The sequence below is a fragment of the Hirundo rustica genome, chromosome 5, assembly GCF_015227805.2.
Source record: "Hirundo rustica isolate bHirRus1 chromosome 5, bHirRus1.pri.v3, whole genome shotgun sequence".
NCBI lineage: Eukaryota > Metazoa > Chordata > Aves > Passeriformes > Hirundinidae > Hirundo > Hirundo rustica.
In genome coordinates this window covers 71,687,669-71,715,495 of record NC_053454.1, presented here as the reverse complement: position 1 = coordinate 71,715,495, position 27,827 = coordinate 71,687,669, and the positions used below count along the sequence as shown (strand labels likewise).

Sequence of the window (27,827 nt, the reverse complement as noted above, 5' to 3'; positions counted from 1 at the left end):
CACTGAGCCGCCGCCTCCCCGCGCTGCGGCCGCGGCTCCGCTCCATCCCCGGCTCCCCCCGGCCGGGAGCGGCGTCCAGGTGCGCGGGGCGGGCCCGCGGCTCGACCCGCCCCGCCCCTCCCCGCGGGCCCCGAGGCGGGAGCGCCGCCGCCGCCGCCGCAGCCCCGCCACGCCGAGCGGCCGGGAGCGGGCTCGGTTCCGCCGCTCCGCCCGCCACCATGTCCCTGTGCCGGGCCGCCTCGCAGGCGCTGGCCTCCCGCCTGAGCAGGGCTCCGGCCGCCGCCGGCCGCCTCAAGCAGCGCGGTACGCGGGGCCGGGCCGGGCCGGGGGGCGGCGGAGGGGACGCGCCAAGGTCGCGGGCGGGGGCGGGCGGGAGCTGGGAGCGGCCGCTCGCTCATCCCGGCACCGGCACCGGCTGCCGCGGACCTCCGCCGCCGCCCGACGGGCAGCCGGACCCCGGGACCCCCTCCCCACGGCAGCGCGGTGGGCGCTGCTGCCTCCCCTTCCGCGTGAAATAGCGGGCTCCGCGTCCCCCGGTAGGGCGGCCGGCCCCGGGAGGGAACGGGAGCCGGCCCGGTGTGCCGCAACCGCGGCTCCTGGCGCGTCGGGGCTTGTGTAACCAGCGGCGAAACCAAAACATCTGCCGGGCCGGGGATGGGCGATGGCAGCTTGCTGAGCGCTGTCCTGCTCTAGCTGGCAGCCCCGGGGGAGAGGGTTAAGGACAGGCTGCTGCCGAACGAGAATATAAACGTACGCAAATCCATTAGGATGCCCGGCTGTTGGAGAGGAGTCAGATGATGCTAAAGATAATCTGGCACGCCCGGTGGCAATGTTTTGACGTTGCGATTATTTTTGCAGCTGTCGGTTGTGATGCTCGGAGCCATTTTATTTTTCATGAGCGCTTTTTCAATGAGACGCTTCTCACCTGGGGTCGAGGCACCAAATTCAGCAGAAAGCTTTGTTGACCAATAGAATTATGTGTTTTTCATGGGTCTCTTTTTGAGATGTACAGATGAATCCAAGGCTGTAGTAAGAATCGGTTTATAACAAACGAATGGGTAGCGCTGCTGATAGAATTTAATATGTACCCAATCAGGTAAAAAACTGTAAAACCCTACCTCTCTGCCCTGTTCATGAGGTGAAGGATTTGTATCAAAGTGTCAGCAGTCTGGGAGTTAAAGAACATGGATTCAAACGAAAAAAAGCTTTTAAATATATTCCCTGTCATTATTATATAACCTGAAGAAAGAATTCATTACTTCTGCTGATCATAAGGAATAAGGACAAATTAATTGTTTTACCTACTTTAGTCAGGAACTATTTTATGTTCCTTTTGTGGGTTTTTTTTAACATTCCTTAGTCTATATAGACTGTGCCCAGTACTTAGAAGCTGATGACAGACAATGTAGTTCACAGATAAACCCCTCCTAGGAAGAGCTCAGCCGTGTACCTTATTCACTTGGGCACCACACCCTGTGTAACTCAGTCACAGGACACATCAATAAGCTGTACCTCTCTGTTTTATAATCTTTTTGCACCATTCTTTCCCATAGAGAGTTCAGATCCCGTCATTCTTTTTGTGGTCATATTTTAGCAGCACTTTACACCAATTTGCCTTCTCGTAGCACCTCCTCGCCAGATGTCATCTGGGAGAGTTCCTGGCTCCTCTGGAGACAGCATGATCATCTATCTCCTCGCTGGCGTGGCTGCTTTTGGTGGTTTGTTTTATGTAAGTGTTTGGGGATGGAGCTGCTGGCGCTTTCTGGGCCGGCACGGTATAAGCTGTGTTCTGGGTTAAAGGGTGTGGTCCAGACGCAAACCATCAACGACTGTAGGATATTGTAGCCTATAGCTAAGTGCAGCCTCACTTAGAAACCAGCTCCAGAGAATTTAGTGAAGCTGAAAGCCGATTGCCTGCCTGTTTTACTGTTGCTTTGATAACTAGTGCTGGGTCATTCTCAGAGGAGAGCATATTTAAAACGATGTGGAATTAATGTGTCCAAAGATGGAGCAAGGCACCTGTCCCTAACCCCTTGCCTTGGCTTGTCCACCAGAAGCATTAGCGATATCTCAGAGTGGGCAAGGCAGATGTGAAATGAGTGATCTGAAGTTTCAAGGGGAAGATAGGAACCTTGTTAGATTGGGCACAATAAAAGAAGATAAGAGCATTAGTTACTTCAAGAAAGCACGTTAAAGTTTTGTAAGCATCTGTTTTTGTTAAGCTTTTCAGTAACCGTTCTCTTCCCTGCTTCTAAACACATCTGATTCTGTGCTTCACATCTCTAAATCCCCTGTTTTCTAGCTTACTTCTACCCCACTCCCCCAAGGTCTGGGATAGTGGCTAGCACACCCCAGAGAGGTACATATGTCCCTGTCCCACAAAGTAATCCTCTTGAATGGTAAGTAGCTATTTGTTCAAAATATCAAACACGTATGAGGATTGCATTTCTGGACGAATAACATATTCTCTTGCTGTCACATTTTTACCACTCTCTATATAAAAATATGTATTCTTAATGTAATTATCTTTTAAAACACTGCAATTCCTGGACCGCTGCAGCACTTCAAAAGCTGCATGGTATATTGTATTTGCTTTAACAATGGAGAAATATGAAATATGGAAATACATTAGCATAGCAGACTGTTAATTTTTTTTTAACCTTGCTTAGGATAAATTTTATTCATGTTTCAAGATGGGGAATAGCACTTGCCTAAAGTCCCTTCTCTCCCCGTCCCCTCTTTGTGTTTGGTGTGTTTGTAGGGATGTGGCTGTAAATTCAGGTATAATTCCCTTTCAGGCCTACAGAGTAGTCAATTCATCCCGCAGCAAGGTTACCGAACATGCAAGCACCCTTCACGAGAGAGCCGAGGGCTGGAAAAGCCATCCTTGGCCCAGGAAGGGTGAGTTAAGCTCTTCTCTCTTGTTCCCTGGGTACATGAGGATTTGGAACACATTTCTGGATTGTCTAATCAGGCTTTAGCACTGCCCAAGTTCTTGTCTGAACTGGGTGAGTGGGAGTGAAGACAAAGGTGGTTGGTGCAGTGTTGTTCTGTCACAGAGCCGCTGCTGCACAGATTTTGGTAGTGGCTTTAATGTTCAGGCAGGGAATCTGGTCTTTGATCCACCTGTGGAGTCTCTTTGGATGGAAAGAGTTGATGTGTGAATACTATTAATGGTATAATGGTTATTTGATTTACTGGAAGCTTAATGAAACTTGACTGAATATGTAATGCTGTCAAAATCGGTTTTGTTCTTTTGTTTTCAGTGGGGGGGAGAAGATAATATCTTTTTCTCAGTCAACAGGTTGGCTTCAGGCCACGTGCCATCAGGAAATACAGTTCAGCAGTGAAAAAACACCTAGATTTAAAAAAAAAAAAAAAAAAAAAATTAACTTGGATCATTTTTTTTTGTCCTGCAGCTTTGATTTTGTCTTTTCTAATTTGGGGTTAAATGAAATGCAGGCGTTACCTAAATGTATAGCGAATCCTCACTTAGCTCTTCATGCTTGAATAATTAGACCACGTTAGTTCAAATACTTGTAATGGAATGTTGTCCCTGTCCACATCAATTAGTGTTACAGCATTAGTGTAAAAGGTAGAGCTTTTTCCAAGCATGGCCTTGCTAGGAAAAGCAATCAGGAAAATTTCTTAAGCAATTATAACATTTCTTTTTATTTTTTTATTTGGTTGTTATTGTAAAAAATAAATAAAGTCTCGAAGCCAGAGCACTTGAAGCTCTTCCTTTTTTTTTTAAAATGTTGACATCTAGGGAACTGATTTAATGTATTTCCATGCACACAAAGAATAGATTTGAATAAAGTATCTTGCGTTTAAATTTTGTTTTCAGTGTGAGGACACGGTTTAAATTGTCTGCCTCTATAATTTTTTCTTCAGAAGTTGTTAGCCTTGAACTTGTACAAATATGCTTTAGTTTCGGAACTTTAAAATCACAGATCTTAAGATTTAAAGTAGTCAAATATCTTCATTTCCAAAACAGAAAGCAGCTGAACACAGTATAGTTTTGAAACTCAATTTTTTAAATAAATGCTGAGAATTCAGCCCCAATTTACAATCCTTCATTGTCCTTAAAATAAAAAATGGAACCAGGACCAAAGCAGGTCTCTCCTAGGGACCCGGTCTCCTGCTGTTTGGGGCAGAAGTGAGGATTACCCTTGTCACATTCTGACTGCCGTGGTTGGGAGACCAGGGAAGCATTAAGCAAAGCTTCCAACATATTCCTGGTGATGTCAGTGAACTCCCCTTTTCTCTGAAGGTGCGAGGTGCTGAGTTTTGGTACCCACATGTTGGAGTGAAATACCTGCAGTGCTGAGTGCTCAGCAGCTGATCTTGAGTGCTCTCCAGACATCCCATCATCTGCTGCTTTGTGCTGCTTAATAGGTCACATGAATGTCACAGCCAGTGGCAGAGGATCACTGCCCCCCTTTTTTATTGATAGTAAGAAGTCCAAAATGTTTCTAAGGGCACTCAGTGAACACAGTTGAAACTTGTTTCCTGTATTATTTTCAATATTTGACTTCTGAATAAACGCTCGACCCAGAGTTTTTGTTGGACTTCTGAGCAGCTAATTCCAGTTCACAGTACAAATCCACCATTGAATCAGCTCCTTTTTGAAATCCTTCTTCATCCCCAGCTGTGTACACCCAAAAGAACAGAGCGTTAAGAACGAGCATCAGTTCTGTTCTAACTTTTCCTACAGAATCCTCTGTGTGCCTTCTCAAAAGAATTGACACCCTTCTTCCTCCCCTTTTTCTCCCGTTCCCTGCACGGTCATATTTGTGTGGTTATCTTCTCACAGAGTGTTAGCAGAGCGTTGCCTTTCCCAGAAGTGCCACTGCAGTTTGTTTCCCTGTGCATTCTTTAGAGTCAGTCCTTATACAGATTTTCACAGTAAACCTTGCAGTTAAAAATTCTGTTCTGGGATTTTTTTTAGGGGCACATTAAATCAAGCTGAAAATAAGCTCTAAAACAGAGCTGGTAACCGTAGGAAGTGGCGGATAGAAAAGCAGCGTGCCCGTGGCATATTTGCTGCCTGTGGTAAAAGAACTTTCTAGGTGGGAGAACTTAATGCCGGAGAGCAGCTGGTCAGAGATGCTTTTGACAGGATTTTTGTGGTTTCTCGTGTGGGGGAAAATTCTCCCCTTACATCTGAACCCAAAATGTTTGTTACAGAGAAATGAACAAGTCTGTCAAAACAAGGGAAACAATCATTCTAGGGTTTTCTGTTCATTTAGAGGGCTGAAATTATATTTAATGACCTTTTAATTAATTATTTTAATTCGAAAGGGATCTGACAGCAAATTTTCTGTGCCTCTTTTTAACTGAAGGCTACTCTCAAATTAGGGAGGGATTTAAAAAGCCCCTGGAAGAAGCCTGACTCAAAGTAGCCATAGAAAATCTGGGACATCATTTGGAATGTAAAATGATGTTTGGCTTGCAGGATGTTCTACTTGCTTATTTAGTGAGCTCTGAGTTTTGTCTTCCGTTTGTTGTTTGTGACCTTTAAGCTCGTTCCTGATTTCCTTCTTTTTTAGCTGTGACTTTTCTTTTTAACTCGTCACAAGCTGATTCAATCTTTCTAATCTATACTCTGCTTTTACACTTTCCAGACTCTCTAATCATTATGCTTTTACGCTTTCCAGACACCAGGGAAATCTCTTTCCAAACCTGAGGAAGTTAAACACAAACAAAGGACAGTCGTTCACCATTGGGTACATTGCAGCCTACCTTGGGATGCCTTTTATACCTTCTCTTGTAAAACTCCATTCGTGTGAGACTTTAAAGGAGCTACCTATGTTTGCAAGGCCAAACCATATTGAGCTTATTACTGAATCTGCTTTGTAGAAGGCAGTTCTGGGGTGGAGAAGCTGGCTGTTCTGAATTAATGCACTCTATATTTGACTATCCAATAAAGTGTACTGAATGCTGAGCTTGGCTGTTAGCCTGTTCTTTGTGTAATGAGTTTAAGTTGGTGTTTTGTTTTTGGTTTTTTTGTTTTTGTTTTTGTTTTTGAACAGTGCTTTCTTAAAGGGACATGATCAGGTTTGCATAATGTAAAGTTTGGATTTTTACTGAGCAATGAATGGACTCGTCTTGAAACCTGAACACAAAATGATCGGCTTTCACGGGCACAAGAAGACCAAGAGATAAAATTGATCCGTTTAGTTTTTAAACAGATACAAAAAGAGTCAAACAAACTCTGACCGTGTCTCTTTAAGCTCTTTTGTGTCAATTCTCACGTGGTTTGTGCTGCATTACAAGCTTTATTTCCAGTTCTATTTTTTTCGCACGGTGAGCTGGTTCTGGCGGTGAACTTGTGATGAACAGTGGGTTTATAACTTTCCCTTTGTGAACCTGTTGTTAGTGCATGTTTGCATGGTGAGCATCTCTGTTGCCTCGTGCTGTTAACTTGTCTCAGCTGAAATTTGAAGCGATGCATGACTGGGAAACACTGTTCTTCAGGCTCTAAGGAGTCGGACCCGCGGTGGCGTGAATGAGTCTTTAAAAGGGAGCTGTGAGTTGTAAAAAGAAAACAGTCAGTCAGAAGTGGTCGTGTCTCGTGTAAGAAAGTGAGCTCTGACCACTTAAAATTGCCAAGTTATTTCCTTACTTACACAATTACCATGTGGTAACTCCAGAGAGTCATGCTCCCTCTGGCACCCGTGTGTGTGTCCCATCACCGTCCCTCTCAGCAGAGTGGTTTGAGGCAAACCCTTGGCCAGGTCCTTTGTGATCCTTCCCTGCACCCCCAGCACTTGCTTTAAGCCACGGTTCCTTTTCTTATCACACCTCCAAGATGTTATGAACCTCAGTAATTAAGAATATGGTTTCCTCATCTTGTACACATAGTTTTTTGATGCCACATTAGACAATATGGAGGATTAATTATTGATCCTTTTGTGTTGTTGTTGTGGTTAATTGTGATCCCAAACCTCAGCTTACCACTTTAAGTTTAAATGAGGATGATGATCAAAAAGTAGTTGGTGAATGTTTTTGTTGCATGCATGCATTTTACTCTCTTTATTGCATTGACTAAATCCTTTGAAGGTGATGAAGAAGAGGCAGATGAAGTCACCGAAGCACAGAAGGCCGGGGCAGAGGCTGACGCAGCAGCTGCTGTTGAACCTGCAGCGCAGGACGAGAGTGCTGGACCCACAGCACAGGATGAGACTTCTGGGGTATCCCCAGGAGCTAGAGGGGAGGATGACTTACAGGCTCCAGAGGCACCCCAGGCTGTGGAGGAAGCACAGCAGGAAGCTGCTGCTGATTCAGAAGCTGCTGCTAATTTGGAACTTGCTGCCGATTCAGAAGCTGCTGCAGTCCAAGGTTAGCTTTTGAACGTGGTTTTTGAGTGTGTGTGTTGTGGGTTCTTAAAGCTCTGCCTCTTACAGAACACTAGGAATGAGCCTCAGTGTTCCTAATGGAGTTTGTCCTGCAGTGAAAGCTAATTCAGGCATTAACCTGACATATCATGAGCAAAATGTAATTAAGTTCATTAAATCAGCGTCTCTGAAAGCATCCTGCCTCTGGCACCAGAGTTACGGTCTAAAAGAGGTAGAGTCAAATGCTTATTTTACTACCCCATCCTATTAAGATATTGAGGATATAATGTGGTCAGTCAAACAGTGATCTAGTTCTCAAGGGTTTGTTAAGGAATCTAAACACTTCAGTTCACTCTCCATTCCAGAGATATTCACACTGAATAATGACATCTCTTCTATCAATGTAACTTAAACAGGATCTCGCATAGCAAAGAAAATGCTGTCATGGCCTCAGTTTCAAGGATATACTAGGCTACATTTTCACAACACAATAAAACATCAAGTTGTTAAGCACTGAAATGGATAAGTGGCAAAACAGTCAGTATTTTGAGCTGCCAGGATGTGTGAAATATTTTGGTTTATTGTGCTTTTTGAAAAATTGCAATAATGCAAATGCAAAACTGTCCATAAAGTGCACAAGATACAGGATTATAGTTAAATTTGGCAGATTTTAAAGTTTGGGGGGTTTTTCTGTTTTTTTTTTTTTTTTTTTTTTTACTATTAATCTTGAGAGGATCTGTCCAAAACACAGCTCAAACTGAGATTAAAGTATTTTGACTGCAAATTTATGGGTGTTTATCGTAGCACTGTCAAAGGTGTTAGCAGATTCGGAATTATTTTCATTTTCTTCCTTGGTGACTCCAGTGAGAAATGGATGCATCTTAATTGCCTTTTTAACAAAGAAACTCGAGAAATAGTGCAGCACTATTAATTGCTGAGTTTTATGAAAGGTCTGGATATGAATGCAATTTTAATTCAAATGTGAATAGTTCCTGTGCTTGTCTCTGAAACAATCTATTACAAATAACATTTTAAAGCAATACTTAGTCTGATCTGCTGTAAAAGGGTTTATAGAAGTAGAAGTAATTACCTTGGTAGTGATTATTACTGCTTACATATTGGAATATTTATAAGGTAGTAGTTAAAATACCTAGAGCCCTAAAAAATTCCATTTCTATGGAATATTTAGACCACTTCATTTAGAAAGGAAGTCGTTTGTTGTATGATAAATTCGGTGAATCGGAGCCATTGAGAGATAGGTTTAAAAAGGTCTTGCAGCATTTCTTGCTCCACAGAGCAACTGCAAAATTTCCCTTTAATTTCATAAGCACTTGCTTGTGTCTGGAAGCGGTTGTGTATCCCTTTAACAGTGCTTAGCTAGGAACAGCTGTCAATTGCTGGATTAAGGTAGGATCTTCTGTATGGTGAATGTTTCTGCCATTTTATTGAAGAGGCTCTTCCCTGAGAAAGGGAAGCTAGGATCTTCCCTGAGAAACATGGAGCATAAATTGATCAAGTATTAGGAAAAAAAAATTCTTTCCTGTGAGGGTGGTGAGCAGTTTCCCAGGGAAGCTGTGGCTGCCCCATTCCTGGGAGTGCTCAAGGCCAGGTCGCTTGGGGCTCTGAACAATCTGGTCTGGTGGAAAGTGTCCCTGCCCGTGGCAGGGGGTTGGAACGAGATGGTCTTTGAGGTCCCTTCCAACCCAAATCATTCTCTGATGATTCTGTGATTAGATCTGAGGATCTCGTTCTGGACATGTCCACGTCATGCACTTAGTGATCACTGTTTGATAAGAAGGAGTATGGCTTGGAACTGTTAGTTCTTCTGGAAGTGGAGGAGCTCTTTAGAAATTCCTGATTTCTAAGATCTAGTATCTCTGGCAACACACTTACTGAAGGAAACAGCACCAGAACCAGGCTTGTTGACAACTGGAAGCTGTCAGGGAGCCTGAGGGCCATCCCAGGTGCCCAAACCTTGCTGCAGCGGTTGTCCTTGGCTGGGTAAAGCTAGCAGGAGCAAACCTTTGGGGTGTAAAATTGCCGAGAAATTGAAGCAAGGGAGCGTTCTCCTTGCCTGGTCTCTTGGGGGTTCCTGGGATGCTAGAACTCGCTCCTGAGGGTGCCTGTCCTGTGCCACTGGTCCCCAGTGCAGATTGCTGGGAACAGCTGCTGGTGACAGGAGGCCAACCCTGGGGACCTCGCCATGGTTCACGTGAGGTTGCACCCAGCGTAACCAAAGTCCTGGCCTGGGAGGCCGGACAAGCTCCTGCTCCAGGTCACCTTAGCGCTCCCTGCTCCCTCAGCCAGCTCTCCTCATCCCGGTCCTGCCTGCAGGAGAGCGGCACGGCTCCCAGAGCAGTTCTCCCCAGCTCCTGGGCACGGGAGGGAGGCCACCAGCAGCACTTGGTCTGACACACAGGCCTAAACCAGCATCCCTCTCCTCTAAGCTGTGCAAGAACTCGTTTCCATTGGTATCCACTCACGAGAAGATGGGGGATTGTTTCAAAAGCTCTCTGCTCTCTCTGTACCACTTTGTTCAGTGCCTACTTGCAGCCAACAGCTATTGGTGGTTTTTTGTTTTTTTGTTTTTTTAAATTCTAATTAAAATCCTTCTGGATACAACTTCCAGTTTTGGATTTAACCATCTTTATCATTCATGTTTTCTCCAGTTAGAGGAAAAAAAAAAAAATAGCATAGCTCCACTTTTGCTGAGGTAGAGAAGGATTTTTCCTTCAGAACTGTGGAAAAAAGGATATATTTTAGTAGCTTCTACTACTTTTATTGGCAACTTGGTGTTACTTCTGCCACTGTGTAACTTCTGCAATTTGCTGTGCCTTCTGATGAAGGTGTAAGTATTTTTATTGTTGCCAGTGAACCTCTGCTTTTTCAAATGCCATTGTTTCTTTTAAGCTGTAAGGCTTTCCCTAATGTTTGGAAGTGCAAGCTATGAAGGGATGCCTGTCTCCAGCTCCTGTTTACAGGTAATGTAAACGTGTGATTATACGAGGATGTGCAAAAAAACCCCCACCCAAACCAAAACAGATATCAAACAAACAAAATAACAACCCAGCCTTGCATGTGGGTGCTTAATACTTAATCAGTTTAATTTTCATTTCAGACAGTTAACAATTGTACCTGCCTGGAATGTTCTCCAGGCTTCAAGTTAAGATTTACAATCCACCGCTGGTATCTGGAATTCTGTGAAATACTGTTTCCAAAAGAAGTACTGAGCTATGTTACTCTGTTTCCAAGGTTTTAGCTTCCTCTACAGTCCGATTTTCTCCACCTTTTTCTTGCTTGAGCCGTCACTCGTGGTTACTGCCTTAAATTCCTGTTGTTCCCCTTCTAGTGTACTCTGTGTCTGGGCCCATAAATTAAGTGTTTCTTCAGACAAACCAAATGCTGTAAAATTCACAGACTGGCAAGCTGCTATTTGGATTAGGCAAGGTTGTTGCATCTGTGACTTCTGGCATTTGGGTTGCCACCATCAGCTCTTCTCCAACCCTGGTATTGAGGCTTGAGGTTTTGGCAATATCAGCTGAAAGAACAGAAGCAATTAGCTTCAAACTGTGCTTTTCCAGGCTTCTTCCTGACTTCTCTAGCATAGGTAGCTTGGTTTTTTTCCTTCTAATTTTGGAAGTGTCCAAGGGCATGGTCTCTTCTCTGTTCGCTATTTCCAAGGCCATTTGAGTGAGTGACTGGGTTTGGGGAGGATTAGTGTGTGAATGTGCCAGTGTTTTCCATGCTAAGCTTCAAACACACTACAGTGCCAGTTGTCTGCAGCCTAGAGAAACAAATGGAGGCTGCTCCGGACGGGAGTTGCTGCTTTTGGGACGGGACTTTTGCTGACCCCATCACGCAGTGATGCCAAGCAGACAAAAGCACCCGATAGAATCAGTGCACGCCGGCTTGGCTTGGTAAGTAACCAGATTCTGGGTGTGCTGACACTGTTAGTGCCCAGAACATTTCCTGAAGAGTCCTGGGAGTGATTTGCAGTTGCTCATCCTTATTCGGAGGCTTTCAGAATGACGTTGCTCAGAAGAACAGACACATCCTCCTAGGCATCTATTTGTGTGAGATGGGAGAGTGAGGACCTTCTCCTCTTCACTGATTATGATAGACTGTTCTAGCTAAATTAGGCCCTAAGAAGTTGTATTATGTAAAAATCATCCTATGGGGGAAGTATCTGTACCTGGAATTCCTGTTGGGTATTTCTGTTTCACATTTATCACGTTCTTTTATCTGTCTCTTGGACTGCTGCACTTATATCTCTCTGATTGCCATACACTGGCCACTAGTCTCTTCTTCTTCCTGTTTTTCCTTCATAAAACTGAGTTTTAGGTCAGTCATCATGGCATAACTGGGAAATCTGTTGGAAGAAAGTGAACAATATTTAGGAAAAAAAAAAAATCTGTAAAAGCTCTGAGCATCTGAAAACCCCAGCTGGTGCATGGAGAGAATGTTTAGTTTTGATCAGCTTAGCCAAAAAGAGAATTTTACAGCATGCACTGGGCTGAGGAGGAGGATTTTGGTAAAATGGATAAAACCCTAGAAGTGCCCAGCTAAGAGTGCAAACAAACAAGTGGGGGAGAACTTCCTATTTGTCTATTCTAGAACAAGGGGACAAGCAGCTTCTCAAAATAATACTAAAGCTGGTAGAAGGACATGCAGTGAATAATAATGCCTAAATGAATGTCACTATTAAGGAGAAAATACTGCTTTCACTAGTATTAATAACTCATTGTCAAGACTTAAAAAGAACATTAAAGTAAATGTATGTATTTAAATTGGAAAGCAGCAAGTCACTTTGGACAACCAAATCTGTTAGCATCTAATTTACTGCACACAGTATTACCTGTGCTTGAAATTTTCCTGTAAATACAACAACCATAGGAATACTGTTAGTCTCCTGCTTCAGAGAAAAGACAGCAACAGGCACCCCTTGCTGTTTTCCTGTGGGGGCAGTTCAAACTAGAATGGGAACAATGGGGATTTTGATGTTAATTTTTGGGCAATGTTTCTTATAGCAGAGAAAGACATCCTTTTCAAGCAGCTGCTTTGCTCCTTTAAAAACCATGGGAGTGGTTAAAACTTGGTGCATTACTTTGTATGAGGAATGTTAAAGAAAATGTCTTAGTTAAAAGTTTTTTTAGAACTCCTGAAGGATTTAGTACATCAAATTATTAGGGTGTTTTCATACACATGGTCTATATTAACTTGTGCTGGTTTTCCTTGTGTTCCATTCCAATCAGCAACTAAAGACTGTTCTGTGTTTAAAACAAACAAACAAACAAACATGGTGAGTTGCTTCTCATTGCTGCAATTCCGTGCCACAGAATATAAAGCAATATTCTTGAAGTTTTATGAGATATTATAAACTATTCAGGATTAATGTGACACACAGTTATACTTTAATTGTGAGCATTATAGGCATCTCTGAATCTTTTTCACATTGTTGATTGTAGAATAATAAACTCTCTTCAAGGGAGTTTTCTGGTCATTAGTATGAACTAATGAGGCTTTTCTTGGGAACTAGTGACCTACATGAGGCACAAACAACCTGTGATGTGCTCGGCTGATTGAACATGTTTCTCTTTCTGTATGGAGTGATGAAAACTCTTACTCTTAATAATGTGCTTCGTTAATGCCATGGTTTAGGCTCTCAGCTGGACCTCATGGATTTTTGTCTGGGCTGCTTGTGGATGGCTTGCAAAAAGGAAAAGATGTCATGTTTGTACAGGGGAAGGTTTATTAGAAATCCCAGCTTGCCTTTTTTCGTCAAAGACCTTGGGCTCTGAGCCTTTGGTGTGTGTTCCTCCTGTGCAATAGCTGGAATGCCAGAGGGACTGAGCTGGTGCCCGTGGGCTCTGGTGAGGGGGGGCTGAGGTTGAGGCTGCCTTCGTGTTGTGTCCGAGGAAACGGGGCCAGGGGGGTTCCACAAACCATTCATCAGTTGCCAGCCATTAGTCCCTATCCTGTGCATTCAAGGATAGGATCGAGCAGAGTGCAGAATGATCAGTGCTTTCCTAAGAAATTGTTATTTCCTTGACTCTGTTTGGAGCTGCAAAGTTCATTTTTTCCTGTGTGGAGCTCCAGTGCTGATTTCACAGTGTTGTAGAGAGGCATTAGTCTGTGGTACCTTTTTTCCTTTTTAAGCCCAGTGTTGAGGTGTTAAGTGTTTCTCCTTTCCAAGCAGCAAGCTGGGTAACTTGCTCTGGCCGGTTGGAATCCTAAATGTTCACTGAATAAAATGCTGGAGGAGGGAGAGAGAGAGAGAGCATTTCAGATGATGCTGAGTGACATTCCTGGTGATGGGATGTTCCTGGTGGGTATCTGCCAGCCCTCCATGCTGGATCTCCTTGGCCAATGGTGCCTGAAGCACTTGGTCACGTTACAGGGACAGCTGCACAGCTTTGCCTCTTTTGTCCCAAACTGCCTCAGTGGTTATTATTCCCCCTGTTCCTATTGACCCATGAACAGAGGGAGGAGCCATGCCTGGGGTGACAGGTGGCTTCTGGTGGAAGCATGGAAGGGGGACCTTAGCTGTCATCACCACCTCAGGATTTGGAACAATTTCCCTTTCCATTTTTCCCTAAGGCTGGTGGAACCAAAAGATCTGAAGTTGCTCTTGAAGGGAATCAGTTTCTTGCTGCTACTGCTGTCTTCTCCCCTGGATTAGACCTGAGTGAGCCAAGCACCCCCACTTCTCGTGCTCTATTTTGCAGGTTTTCTCAAATAAATTCTTGAATTTCTTTCTAAATGTGACGGAATTTGACTTTTAAGAGTCAATTCTATCCACTGCCAGTTTTCCAGGTCTTTAAACTGTGAAAAGGAACTGGGAATATCTTGCTCTGCTCGTCTTAACATTTCAGGGGACATCCTGAGACCTTCAATGGACTTGACTGAGGAAGCTTTCTGTAAACAAAAGCATCACAATCTAATGCAAGATGGTCTCTAAAAGACTGCAAATAAAAGAATGTTTCTAATTTCGCAATTAAATTTGATCTCCCCCCTCCTCTCCCCCTTTGGAATTAGTTTGATATTATAGGCAGCTTGAAATATCAAAGCCTTGTTTTGTACTCCAGCTTTATTTTGTGTGCTCCAGGGGGATTCCATTTGTATGATGCTGGCTAACTTGTATTATTTCAGCTTTATAAAACCAAATTCTTCTGCAAAGAATATTTTTAAAGTAATTGAACCTGGTGTTTGGCATTACAGATACCAGCCTCATCTTGACTGCCTAGGAAAAAAAAAAATCATCATACGAAGGATCTGCTTTAAGTAAAGTGATTCACTCGGAAAAGTGTCTTTTTAAATATCTTTTAATATTGCAGGACACCAGTGCCTGTTTAATTTTTTTGTTGTTGTTGTTTTTAACTGGAAATATCACTTTTAAATGAATCAAAGAATTAGGATTAGAATCAGAATATGTTAGTTTTAAATGTATTGGTAAGGAAATGCAAAACTGAGGGAAGAAATACAGGCTGTACCCCTGAGAAGGCTGGGATTATCCTGTATGGTCGTGTTATAAAACTTCTGTCCTGCTGGAAAGAAATCCCCACCTCTCCCCAAGCAAGGAAAAGACTGAATATGGCTTTCGTTTTAAAGTCTGGAACAGCTGTCTTCTTCATCTCTATTGTAAATAAGGAAAACATGCTTAGAAAACCGCTTAAAAATACCAGGTAGAAGCTTAAAATCCAGTAAGATTAAAATATATACATATAAAATGCACATATTAGTTTATATCAATTCCACCTCCTTGCTTCAAGGTCATCTTACAGCATGTTTTCTACTAGGTGGTAGGACACGACTGCCAGTGTGAGCTGGCCAAACTTTGCACTACAGCTTTACATCCCAGACAAAAATCCAGGCTGGTTCTGCACAAAAACTGCCCCGGGAAAGTTGGAAAGCTTGATTTAAAAGCTTGAAGGCTTTGGGGCTGTGCAGGCAGTAGGATCTGGGCTCTGGAAGTCAGTGCACGTGCGTGGGGTTTCCTTTATTATTAGCAGGAGAGAGTCAATCTGGGTGTGTTATTTTCTGTTATCAGCTGCAGCAAAGATGAGTCAGTCGCACAGGGCAGTGCTTATCTTGTCACTCTGTCCTGCTGGGGGACTGCTGAGCTCAGAAATACTCACACAATTCAAACTGACCATCGTGAGCATGCGGAATTCACCCTGTATTTGGACTGTTTTCTCTTCTCCTGTAAGTGCACAGAAGTGTATGGTTCTGCACTCGCTCTCGGGGCTGCAAGGTCAGCACTTGTATGAATTGTCTTTAAGGACTGCAGGAATTATGGTTACTTTGCAATTACTTTACATAGGAACCAGTTTTTGATGGTGTTTGTCTTTCACTGAAACGATAGGGATAATTTCCTAAAAATTATATTTCTAGGTGAAATGTTGGATATTGTGCTAATAAGCTACTGGAGCCTCTTAAATATGCTGCCTTATTAAAAAAACAAAACCAACACCAAACACAACCAAAACCAACTAAACACAAGCTTTCAAAACAAACCCACGATTTTGTCTGTAAAATCAATTTCCTTTTCTGTATTTATTCAGCTCAAGCCAGATGTGTTTCCACAACAGGAATGGTTTGGTATTGCATTGGGTGCATGTGTAACGTCGCCCGGCCGTGTTCTGTTCCTGCAGGTGCAATTTGGGAGGATGCATTTCTTCTCCAAATGGTTATCTCCTAAAGCAGAGGCGCTAAGGACAGCCTGTAGCTATCTCCTGGGCAGGAGCAGGAAGTATTTTGGTTGGGATTCCCTGTTACATGTCAGTGGATATTGCACAGATGTTATCCACTGTGCAGTGGATGTAGGTTGTGGCTCTGACTAACCTTGGGGATGCTTGCCCTCAAAATCCCTGCTTGTGTCCAAATCCTTCTGAGTGCTTTGGCGACAGCTGTTGATGCAATATGCAAAGCCCCTTGACTACAGTTAGTAAATGTGATTAGTTTGATTCCTCTGAAGCTTGGACTTCTTTTATATTGTCTTTTGTTGAAATCACAGGAAAGTTAAGCTCCGAATTCGGACCTGTAAGTGCTGTGTTGTATAAAAATGCCTGGCAAAACTGAAGAAAGCTGTGGCCAGCAATACAGGGATGCAGCTACTTATCCCAGGAGGAAACCGAAAATTGACAAAGAGCCAGTGAAAAAGCTTGAAAATGACCAACTTTTCAGAAAAAAAATGGTAATAATATACACAGAGGCTGAGATTTTTGCTACCAATATAATACCTTGTATGAAACTGTGAAGCATACCTGCTGTATACTGCAGAGTAATCTGTATATTCTGTAGAGTAACATATCCAACTAGGATGGAGGGAAGCACAACACACCAAATGGAGCAGGAAAATTTTGAAACCATTTAACTCTGGTGCTTTTGATGAAGGATATGTGTGTGCAGGGGGAAGTGTCCCCCAGAGAATTAAGAAAGAGCCCAGTGAACCCTGCTTTTGTGGATATGAAGGGGAGCTAAATAATTTTTGGCAGGCTGGAATTATGACTTGACTGAGATCCATTTGGCAGGAATGCTGCAATTTGGTGTTTTGGTAAAGATGTTAAGGAGCTGGATGGCATTGTTCTGTAAGGATAATAAAGCAGCTGGGCATTCAGTGGAGAGCATCATATTAAATACCATGTGTCCTCACAGCAGAGAAGCAGTTGCACCATTCAGATCATTTTGTTCAGTTACAGCCTGTAGAAATTGTAAGAAAGCTGGCATAAATAGACAAAGTGGATCATAATCATCACTGCATTAAGAGACGCAGGGACATCAGGTTTTCAAACTAATCATCACCCAGGAAACAACAAAGAACCAGTGGAGATAGTGTAACTCCTCTACAACTATTCTGAAAAAATAAAGAAGCTTAATATTTTAGTATTTGAACTAACAAAAGTTAGGGGTGATTTCAGTTACATCCATTATTTGCTGCAGAGTTAATGACAGGCTTATTAACAACTTTGCAATAATAGAACAGAGAGAATTCTTCATCCAAGGATTATGGAAAACGAGTCACCATTGTACCAGGCAGAGATTAAAATATCTTGTATGAAATAGGGTGTTACTGCAGGATTTCACACGGAACAACTGCAAGAGATTAAACCAGATTCAAAAAATATGAAATGCACGCAGACTAAAAAGAAAAAAAAAAAAGAGAGGGTGTGAATAGTACTGGCGTTAAATTTAACATCCAGGGAAACACAAAGGAGAAATGCCTGAACTTTGTAACTCTTTGTGCTACCAGCTGATCAGTAGGGGAGGGTGTGTTGGCCTTGTGAATGGAATACAGAGCGTTTGTTCCGAGACAAACCACCAAAAAATAGGCGGAGATTTGTTCTGGTGTCAAATGAATGCTCAGGGTAGCCATCGGGAGGTTGGAGTCTCCTTCCTAATTTCATGGTGCCCAAAACACTAGAAGACACTTGGACAGTATGGAGTATGACAGAACCAATGCCAAGATGACCTTCCTCAGCCAGACCTTGCTAGAGATAAGGCCTGAAGGATAGTGAAAGCTGCCACGAGCGTGTGCATCGGGACCGCCGGCTGCTGCCACGCTTCTCCTCTCCAAAAAACCTGTGGCACCAGGAAGGGGGCTCCTACCACCTGTGCTCATGGAACACATGGGAAATTCCCTTGAATACAAGTACCAGCTGGAGATTTGTGCCCTAACCGAGGGCAATTTTGTACATAAACATACTGCACCCATTCTACAGGCACAGGTTTTCTAAATGCAACGCCTGCCACAGGAGCCTTTGTATTTTAGGCAGTGACAGGTACTCCACAGAGACATGGATTAACACCTTGGGAGGATGTCTGATAGCCATAAAGGATAATTCAGACCGGAGACAAGTGGTTAATATTTGGTTTCAAGGCAGGTGTTCATGTAGATGACGAATAAACACAGTTCCCATCCAAAAGAAAAGAGGTTTCGTTAAAAAGCAGAAAAGACCATGTTGCTCCCTCTAGTTGCCTACTGATCTACTCTTAGTGCACAAGAAATTAGAACACTCAAGAGAAAAAAAATAAATACTATCAGCCAGAGAAAGAATTTTTGGTAATGTGAGTTGAATTTTGGTTACAAACTGAAACCCAGCAGCTTGTTACCGTAGTGAATATATGGCATTACATCAAGTATTGCTTGCTGTAAAATATCTAATGTTCTGAATTACAAATCTACTGTTTCTATTGCATAGCTCTTCCCTATAAAGGCAAAAGTGCCAATTCTTGACCATTTATTTTTGTGTTGCTTCTTCAAAATCCAGAAAGCATTCTGAAGAATAAATAATTGATGTTCAGAATGTGCTATATTTAACTAGAGGCAAGGTGATATTTGGGGAAAGGTAAGGGATGCTAGCTCTATAAAACTCCTATTTGCTGCATTTATTGAACTCCTAAAGAAGCTGTTTACTTAGCTGTGTTCAATATGCAAGTAGCTTAATACAGGATGAAACAAGAAAGTCAGAGACAAACCTACTGAGCAGTTAAAGAGTGTGATGATGGAGACCTCTGACAGGAAGGCTAGAACAACAGGGTAAGAGAGAATTTACTCAAGTGAAGTTTAACATGCAACTTCTGGGTGATGTGCTCAGTCTTCCTGCAGAGTGTATCTCTACAGAGACTGCCTGTTATTAAATATTACCTACTACAGGCTTTTTATAGAGGCAGATTGCTTTATGCCTCAAGGAGTATTGAAAAATGGCTAGTTGGCAATCACGGAATTGCAGCCTGAATCTTCAGCCTGATGCTAGAATATTTTAACATTGAAACTACCCATGATGTCTTTCCAAGGTAATGTGGAGTGTAGATGTAATGTCCTATGACTTAGAAATCAGAAAACAAAGCAACAGTTTTGACAAGAGATAATAGATACATTAGAGAATTTTTGCCTATGTATGTGCCTATACATGAGAATAGTTCCAGTTTATAGGTTTCTGCCCCAGGGTTGGAAAGAGGCAGACTTCCCCTGGAATTCCATTTGCAAAGTTTTATTCGTACGATAAAATTTAATCATCTGATAGATCTTGTTGTTTTCAGCTACTCCAAGCATGTATGTTGGGCAGGTACTTCATGCTTTGTGAGCCTTGATCGCTCACCCTCATTTATGATGGTGAATGGGAAGCGAAGACAATTGTCTTTCTAATGTGATTAATAGCAACCCTGAGTAAAGTCTTGCAGCTTCTTCTGCCCACGAGCAAAACTTGGACAGTGCCAAGGAAGGAGTAGCCTCAGCAGCTCAAGAGATTTGTGACACAGGCTCAAAGAGCCAGGACGCTGATGCTGAGGCGTTGTGGTGAACTTCAGAGGGCACAAGGGTCCAGCTGGGTCTGAACTGTCTGTGTCTGTGGAGTGCTGGCGGCTCTGTGCACTGAAGCAGCTGCAGGAGCATGCAGAACTCGAGTGATGCAGTGTGGCTGCCCGTGATGGCCTCATTTGGCATCACAGTGTTAGCAGAAAATCTCATTTTGAAGTCACGTGCTGTGCAGTAGAAGTAGGTTGCTGAATTTGATCGAGGCAGTGTGGTGAGCTCAGCGCCCTGCTCAGTAAGTGGCTGGATGTGAAGTTCATTAAGAACAAGAAATTCTCCTTGTGCAGCATATAACACTTTTTTTTCAACATCTGTCTTGATTTGACATATGGAATTTTCTTAAATTGCATTGGTGTAAAGAAAAATATAGCGCATGTGGTATGAATAAAGCTTGCAGTGCTTTGATGCAACTATAAATCTCATATTGCTATTGAAGTTGAATGATGTAATTGAATGCAAGGAAAAATGTGTGTTAAAATCATCACTGTGGAGATTTTAAGCAGAAGTTTAGAAGTTTGGCCTCTAAACTCTTTTGAAATTAGAATTAAAAAGCTAAAAGGAAAAACATCTGCATACCTAATACAGCTTTTTGAATTCTATCCCTTTAGTCCAAAGGATTCTTTGGACTAAGGGAAACAACTTACTTGACTATTTGTCATTGAATAAATACTTTCCAGTGTTTCTCATTGGTTTTTTGTCTCCATTTGCAGTTTCTGAGGAGGAGAAGACAACTGAAGAAGTTGCTGAAGAGCCCTAAAGGTACACAGTACAGTTGCAGCCTGTGGTTTTCTGCTCTTCACCTATCTTTTGTTCTCAGTTAGTGGCAATTGCAGCATGTGGTAAGTGCACATGCACGGTTGTGGTGAATTTGTATTTCTGCTCTCAACAAAAAAGGACTTTATCAAAGTATTTCTCACTTTTCAAGAACTACTCCCAGCATCTTTTAGAGGCTAGATGGCGAATCCTGTATCAATTGTCATGCTGTGTATCTATTTATAGTTTTATCTTAGTCCCATGCAAACTGGATAAAGACCTGAGAGATGTAGCTTTCTTCCAGGCAAAAAATGTTCTTTGGATATTTGGTTTAACTTATATATGGCTACCGGACTTCTGCATTATTGTTCCATACAATAATGGAATAGTCCTCTGTACTGCTTTATTTTAAATATTTTTTTCATTATAAGTCTCTCTGCAATTTCAATTTGTGCTAATGAAAAATTCTGAATCTAGTACTCTTTCTGTTTTTCTAGTGTCTTTCTCATGTGGCTTTGTTTATTATTGTCAGAAAAGTTGCAAGTGTGTGCCTCTCACGGTTTTTATTTTTGCCCAAATTGAAAGCTAAGGGTACCTGAGAGTAACACATCAGAAAACCAAAGTGGCCCAGAAATTCTCTCTGGTCTGGAGAACATAAATGCTGTGGTATAGAGAAGGCAATTGAGATAGGAATCTTTTTTTTTCCATGTAAATATCTGAGAACCCTACAAATTGTTGCTATTCCAGATTTTGATTTAGACAATAAATATCTCAATTAATGAAGGCAGAGATGGCAACTGAAAAGGGTGAGGGTGGCAGGGAAGGCAAGCTGTAGAAAACGTCTTTGATGTAACAAATTGAAAATAGATGAAAAAAGAGATTATTCTCCTACTAGTGTACAGGCCCACTCACTTCTGCTTAAACTGTTTGAACTCTTTTTGACAAAAATTTTACTTTTTATGAGTATAGTGACACAAGTTTACAAAAAGGCCTCTTATTGAGTTTCAATCTGATTTTGTTGTCGGGGGAAAAACTTATGAAATATTTGGTGCTGGAAGATTACTGGCTGTCATTTGACCGGTTTACAAGTCTAGAACCACACTGCATTCCCAGTCAGGAAAGAATTCTTTCAGGTTTTGATTGCAAACACTTTGGAGTATGAAGCTTAACTCCGACTTTGAATTAAAACACATTTTATTTTTTAAGGAATTCAAGGGAAAAAAAAATGAAATTAAAAGAACGTTGATATGAGAATCAAATCACTATCTAGTTAACTTTTTTAAAAAATTACTGACCATTTGGTGAAGGTACAGAGGAAGTAGTAATGGATTAAATCCTCAGATAAAGCCCTAAGTTGATGCTCAGAGCATGCCTGAGTAAAGATGTTCAGCCGTTTTACTGAGAGTGGCTCTTGGGCCCAAACTGATGCTGCTATGGAACTACTTGTATCAGTAATCTCAGCAAAAACAATTGGTCTACCTTGTGCTTTAAAGCTGAGCACGTAACTATTTGTACAATTAAGTCCAGCATGCCAGGGGAATTTGCTTATGCCTGAGCAATGTGGATGAACACGAGGGACTCCTTGAGACTGGGCTTTGGCGATGGCAACAGAGCAAGTTTTCATAAGCCATCAGATAAGCATGATTTACACATCAGTGCTGTGTGTACTCTGTAATTCACTTAACTGGTAACCTGCAGCCAAATTTACAGTGTGCTTTGAATGTCTGCAAAGAAAAAGACCTGCTGAATTGCTTCTGTTGCTGAAACACATCATTTATTGTTGCTTCCTCTAAATCAGATTCTTTTTTCTTTTTCCCAGTAAGCAGCGCGGACGCCTTTGTAAAGTTTAATGCAAACATCTGTGGCAATCAACCAGCTGATTCCTGTGTGAAACCTCATACTCTTCCTTGAAGACATAAAAGAAACCGTGCAGTTTGTCCTACCACACACTGGTTATTACAGCCAGTATTCAGTGCTGCAAGAGATGATTTACGTTGCCTAGAGAAACGCTCCTGTGATTAACATCTCTGCTGTAGAAAGTAGCATCCAGTCAAGCCACTCAGCATGTCCTAAACACATGTGCTAGGAGAAGCACTAGACTTAACCAAACCACGCCAGCTGAACTCCTTCTATGTCTTTGTTGTATTGTTATGTGCATTGGTTTCTTACTTTTGGTCCAAACTGTTGCGCAGTTATACCTTTGTAACATTCCCTGCTAAAGTGTAAGCAAAAATCAAGTCAAAATATTATAAAAGTACCTGTTAGCATCTTTAAATTGTATCACAGGTTAAATAGCAACGTGTTTGCTCCTGAGTTTGGATTTGTGATTGTAAGCATAGGACATCTGGCTGCACATGATCTGATTTTCCCCCTGCATAAATATTTCAGATGCTACCATTCCTTGCACAATAACATCCAGGAATAAACGATTTAAGGCTCCTGCTTTAGGAAGAAAACCTGTTTGCAAGTAGCAGCAGTAGGTACTTTATAGCACGACAATCAAAATAGCACTGGTTGGAGTTGTCACCATGTATCAAAGTGGTGGCTCCTGCCTTGGGTGTGCAGAGCTCCTCCCAAATCTCATCCCGCTTGCTGTGATATTTCTGCATTGCCCTGTCTTGGCAGTGGCAAAATCCTTGTGAAGCGCTATGGAACAGGTGTTCAATTGGACAGGCATTCTTAGGGACTAAGAAAGAACCAAACAGCTAAATAACCTTGTTTTCTCAGTATTAGCTTCATAAAAAATGCATTTATTACGAACAGCATGTTTGTACGGCACTGTGCTCCCAGCCCTCCGCTGTGCCACGTGCACGAGCGTGCATCCAAGACAAAATACTGAGACCCCATTGCAGCCATCACAGAACGGGAATGATCCTAAACCAGAGCCAAATAAGGTATATTGTGTGCTATTTATATAGGAAGTGTGTTTCATGAGGTGTGTCTGACTCTGTTCAAGCAGAAGTTTGGAAAATGTTGAAAGGGAAATTATGACATTCCTACCCGTGGATGCGTGCTCCTTCCCCCATCATAAAGCAACTTATAATAGTGTTCCAACAAAATTATAGCCTGTTGCTCCTGGACCTGCTTAGGAATAACTGGAATAATGCAGAGGCTCCTGAGCTTCAAGAAGACAAACCACAGCCTTCTGCTTAAAGGACAAAGCCTCTGTGATTAAAAGCAATTTTTGTAGACAAAGCTACTGGAATAAAGATCGTAGACTGATATTTTGTTGGATAAGAGTCTCTCTTTATTTATCTTGTAGATTAATTTATTTAATTTATTTGATCTTGTAGATTAAACATGCTGTGATGGATGTATGCACTTCAATGTTCTATTTCTTCATTTTCACTAATTCCTAGTAAAAGAAGTTATTTTTACTGCATCTAACAGTAGGGTTTCTGAAATGGTAGGCTTTTCTGAATGGCTCTTTATCTCTGGAACCACTCTGCTACATGGTAAAATATGTCAGCCCTCTGGAACAGCTGCTGGAATGATTGAGTCACAAACTGTGATTTCCAAAGCTTTTCATCCTTTCAATTAAAAAAAAAAAAAAAAAAAAAAAAAATTTAGAGTCCCAAAACAGCCTGTACATGTGCTTTATGCCACAGTTCCTCTTTTTTTTTTTTTTTTTCTTTTCTTTTTTTTTTTTTTTTTTTTTTTTGCATTTGTTTTGTTTGGGTTTAATTAAAAAAAAGAAACTAGATGACATGCAGCACAGCACGGTCTGCTTCAGCACTTGATTCTCTTAGAGTAACAACAATATTTTGCAATTCACAGAGGTCTGGCCATCGTTGATTCAGTCTTGCTACTATGGAGTCTGAATACCACACAAATTAATATTTTTCTGTCCTTCACTTTCAAAAAAGTGAATTTTTGAGTCGCTACACAAAGGCTGTGATGGACCACGGAAAATGCTGAAAGATATTATTGAAATGGATCATTAAGGAGAACAAGGCCACAGCGGAGAACAGACATAATGCAAGACTAAATGAGATCGGAGGAAAGCTTTGGTCTTGACAATACCCTTCACAGGCCAGAGCAAAGCTTGAGATTCCAGAATTTGTCCAAGCTGCACATTGCTCCCTTGCTGTCAGCAACCATCTGTGAAAACAGCTGGCGAGGATTTTCACCTCCCTCTAGTGCCGGTTAGTGCCTCTAGTTCACCTCTCCAAAGGGTGACAGCCTGTTGCTGCCGGCAGCTATTCACAAAGCTGAAAGTTCTGGAGATAATCAAGTCCATCTAAAAATTCCAGGTTTACTTTTTGCCTGCGTTGATGTAGACATAGAATTTCGATTTTATTTTCATTTGCTTCTTCAAAACATAAGACTATTGCTAAAAAAAAAAAATCATAATTCAAACTGCAAGCTAGCACTCAGGACTTGGAAAATCCGAGAGTGAAGTGCTTTAATCAAGATTTCTTATATCTGTGCAGGAGGCTTTGATGATGTGATACTAATTTTTTAATGTTTTTCTAGAAAAGAAAAAAAAAAAATCACAAAAATCACAAAACAAAGACAAAACCTCAATGAATCGTAACCCAGCCAAGATTGTGCTGTGATTCTTTTCCTCACCCGGTGAGCCCTTTCCCTCAAAATTTTTGAGCCAACTAGCCCCTCCAACTTCTGCTTTACGAGCAAGGTGAGAGGAACACAAAGTTCCTACCAGCTGAGTGATGAATGAGGAAATCCATAGCTAAAATAAGCTACTTGTAGTGTTTGGTAGCAGATAAGCAAATATATGATGCAGCTCTGTGGTACTTTTGTGGCTGCAATCAGCTACTGTCGGTGCTGCTTCCTCCCTGTGGGTGGTTAGGAAAGACTGAGAGGAGGGCTGAGAGGACAGAGGCACATAGAGGGTGAGGAAAGACAAACAGAAGGAATTTTATGGCACAAGACATCGGAGCTCGCTGTGTTTTGCCCATGGGCTGGCACATTTCCATGGAGAGCCATCCCTGTCGTGAAACAGATAATCCTGCCCTTCAGAAACGTGTTACTCGGTTGTGTGCTTCTCTTTCTTGCCCTGCTCAGAAGATGAAAGCCATGCAGGATGATGGAAGTTAATTCCATTCCCAGGCATCGCCATGGGTAATTGGATTCTCCTGCATCCTGGGCATTACTCCTTTATTTCGGGTGCTGCAGGAGATTTTGCCTCCTCCAGCTTTACTGGAGGGGGGAAAAGGCTAAAACTGTAGGTTTCTATGCAGGACTTATTCCTGCTACTTGCTTGAACTACAGGTAATTAAACAGTGTGTTGAAACAGCGGGGTTTTCTTGGGGTTTATTGAGCGCTATAGATGAGTAATGGGATGATTGGCTCTCGCAATTAAGGGTTGAATATTCTATGTTAAGAGAAGCTTTATTGATGAATAGTTATGATATTGTGATTTGTTGTTTCGATGTCCTCTGCTTTCCTTTGTTGTATTTTGTTAAGGTTCTAACAAACCCTTAAAATCTTTAAAAGAGAGCGGCGTTTCCCGCACCGAGAGACACCAACTTAATTTCTATTCACGCCTCAGCACACGTTATAAATGCATTCCCTGACACGGGGCGTGAAATACTCCAAGGTGTGTAGGCATGCGGGGAGCCTTGACGCCGGGCACCTGCGAGCGGCAGCGGGGCCATGTGAGGGGGAGCGGGCCGCCGCCATCACCGGGCAGCCCCCTCAGAAAATGGCGGGAAGGGCCGGCTCTGAGGGGCCTGCCCTGACGGCCGGCCCGGGCCCGCCGGCGGGCCGCGCCCGAGCCAGCGAGCAACAAAACGCAACAAAAGCATTCGACTGCAACACAGTTCCCCCCGCTATTCTTGTTTCTTTGTTTCTCGCAGGGGACCGGGGCGTCGCCCGCAGGTTCAGCTCGCTCGGCCCGTCTCCCTTGCTCCAGCCCCGCCTTTCTCTCCCTGCCGTCCCGCTTCTCCCTCGCCTGCCTTTCCTGCCCTCAGCTCCCGCCGCCGCCACCCCCCGCCTGCCCTGATCCCGCGGCACACACGCTCCACCTGCCGAGCTGTCCTTGTCTCCTCTTTCTCTCTCCGTCCCTCTTTTCCTATCCCTACTCCCTTTTCTACCCCCCTTCGGTAGGAACGCTTATCTTTCTTCATCAATAAACGGTTCTCAGATTATAATATTGCCGCACTCGCGCTTCGTGTCGCCCCAGAAATCTGTCAAAAAGAATCCTCCCCGACTCCCTTTTGTGGCAGGACAGGATATTTTTCTGTCTCCAGATGTTCTCCAATTCCTCTTGATGCTTTACCCAACCGAAATAAATGATGGCTTTAGCAAGCTCTGAAAGGCTAATTTTGATTAATGCCCAACACCTCCTGCATAACAAACGGGGAACTTCTGAGCAATGGAAAACTCTTCTTTGTGTGGTTGGTTATTTATTTGTATAAGATTTCCTGGGCAGATCCAGTCTCTTAATTACCTAAAAGTATTGCTTTTTTAGTGATAAATAGTTTTCCTTATTTAAAAACCTTCAGGACTCGTAGATCTTTAAAAAATATGTATTCGCGAGCTCTGCTTGTGCCCTAGGAAAAGTGTTGTACAATGTTGTAGCTGCTGCGTTTCATCGCTGGAAATTCTGCTGCCTGTGCATTTTCTTCTCAGTTCGGCATTGACTGTGGTATGCAAACCAATTAAAGAGGGAAACATAGAGAAGTGGGAGAGGAGAGACAGTGTTATGTATCAAAATCATATTTCCTTTTTCTATCTCTGTAATGTAATTAAATTACTGAGGTCCTGAGGTACATGGAGGTTCCTTGATCATCCCCCCCAATAATGTGTTTTTGGGGTTTTTTTTTCTGGCTTCCTTCTTCCTGCATAAGGGTATCTTCTTTCTGAGTAGTTAGTTATTCTCCAGTGAGGGCTAATTGAGCATAATTAACCATTGGACAACTCATATCATCAAGCAGAAGAGGGCAGTAAATCAAAAGCAGTAAGATTAGTAAAAACCTGGGACAGAGAAAGCATCTCCCATCCCCAAAACCCGGAGCTGAAGAATACAGGAAGAAATTAACAATGTATGTTTTTCTCCCACTGGAGAAAATTGGCTTGAGTTTTTTGTTCGGTTGGTTTTTGTTGTTTGGTTGGGGGGTGTGTGTGTGTGTGTTTGTTTTTATTTGTTGTTTGTAGAAAATCCAAAGGATAAAAATAGTTTTCATTCACTGTTTTAGTAAGTGACTAATTTCCAGTGCAACAGATTCAGTGCTGGGGCTCTTATGAAGTGCCAAATCTGGAGTAAATATTCAAGGCTTGACAGTTCTTGCCTCTGGGAGCCCAACGAGGCTGGACGTGAATGTCTTTGTTACCATTTCAATTATTAATGAAGTTCTATGAAATCAAAATCTCTGCTGTCTCACCCCTCCTCACTTACTGCAAGTACTGGCGGCTGCAGAAAGTGACACAAAGTACTCGGTTCTAGTTATAAACAAAGA

The 27,827-nt window shown here is 42.4% G+C and overlaps 1 protein-coding gene across 2 annotated transcripts; it reads left to right on the top strand.

Moving 5' to 3' along the window:
• Nucleotides 1–176: 176 nt before the first annotated feature.
• MGARP (mitochondria localized glutamic acid rich protein) lies at nt 177–23,626 on the top strand. Of its 2 annotated transcripts, none has more exons than XM_040065081.1 (6): nt 177–303; nt 1,626–1,729; nt 2,799–2,901; nt 7,066–7,344; nt 20,361–20,409; nt 22,223–23,626. In XM_040065081.1, exons 1-5 carry the CDS (start codon nt 219–221, stop codon nt 20,405–20,407), a joined length of 618 nt encoding a protein of 205 aa, XP_039921015.1. In that variant the 5' UTR covers nt 177–218; the 3' UTR covers nt 20,408–20,409; nt 22,223–23,626. The 2 variants fall into 2 exon arrangements, with proteins under 2 accessions (XP_039921015.1, XP_039921016.1); XM_040065082.1 differs by having other exon boundaries at nt 20,361–20,489.
• The last annotated feature ends 4,201 nt before the right edge of the window (nt 23,627–27,827 follow it).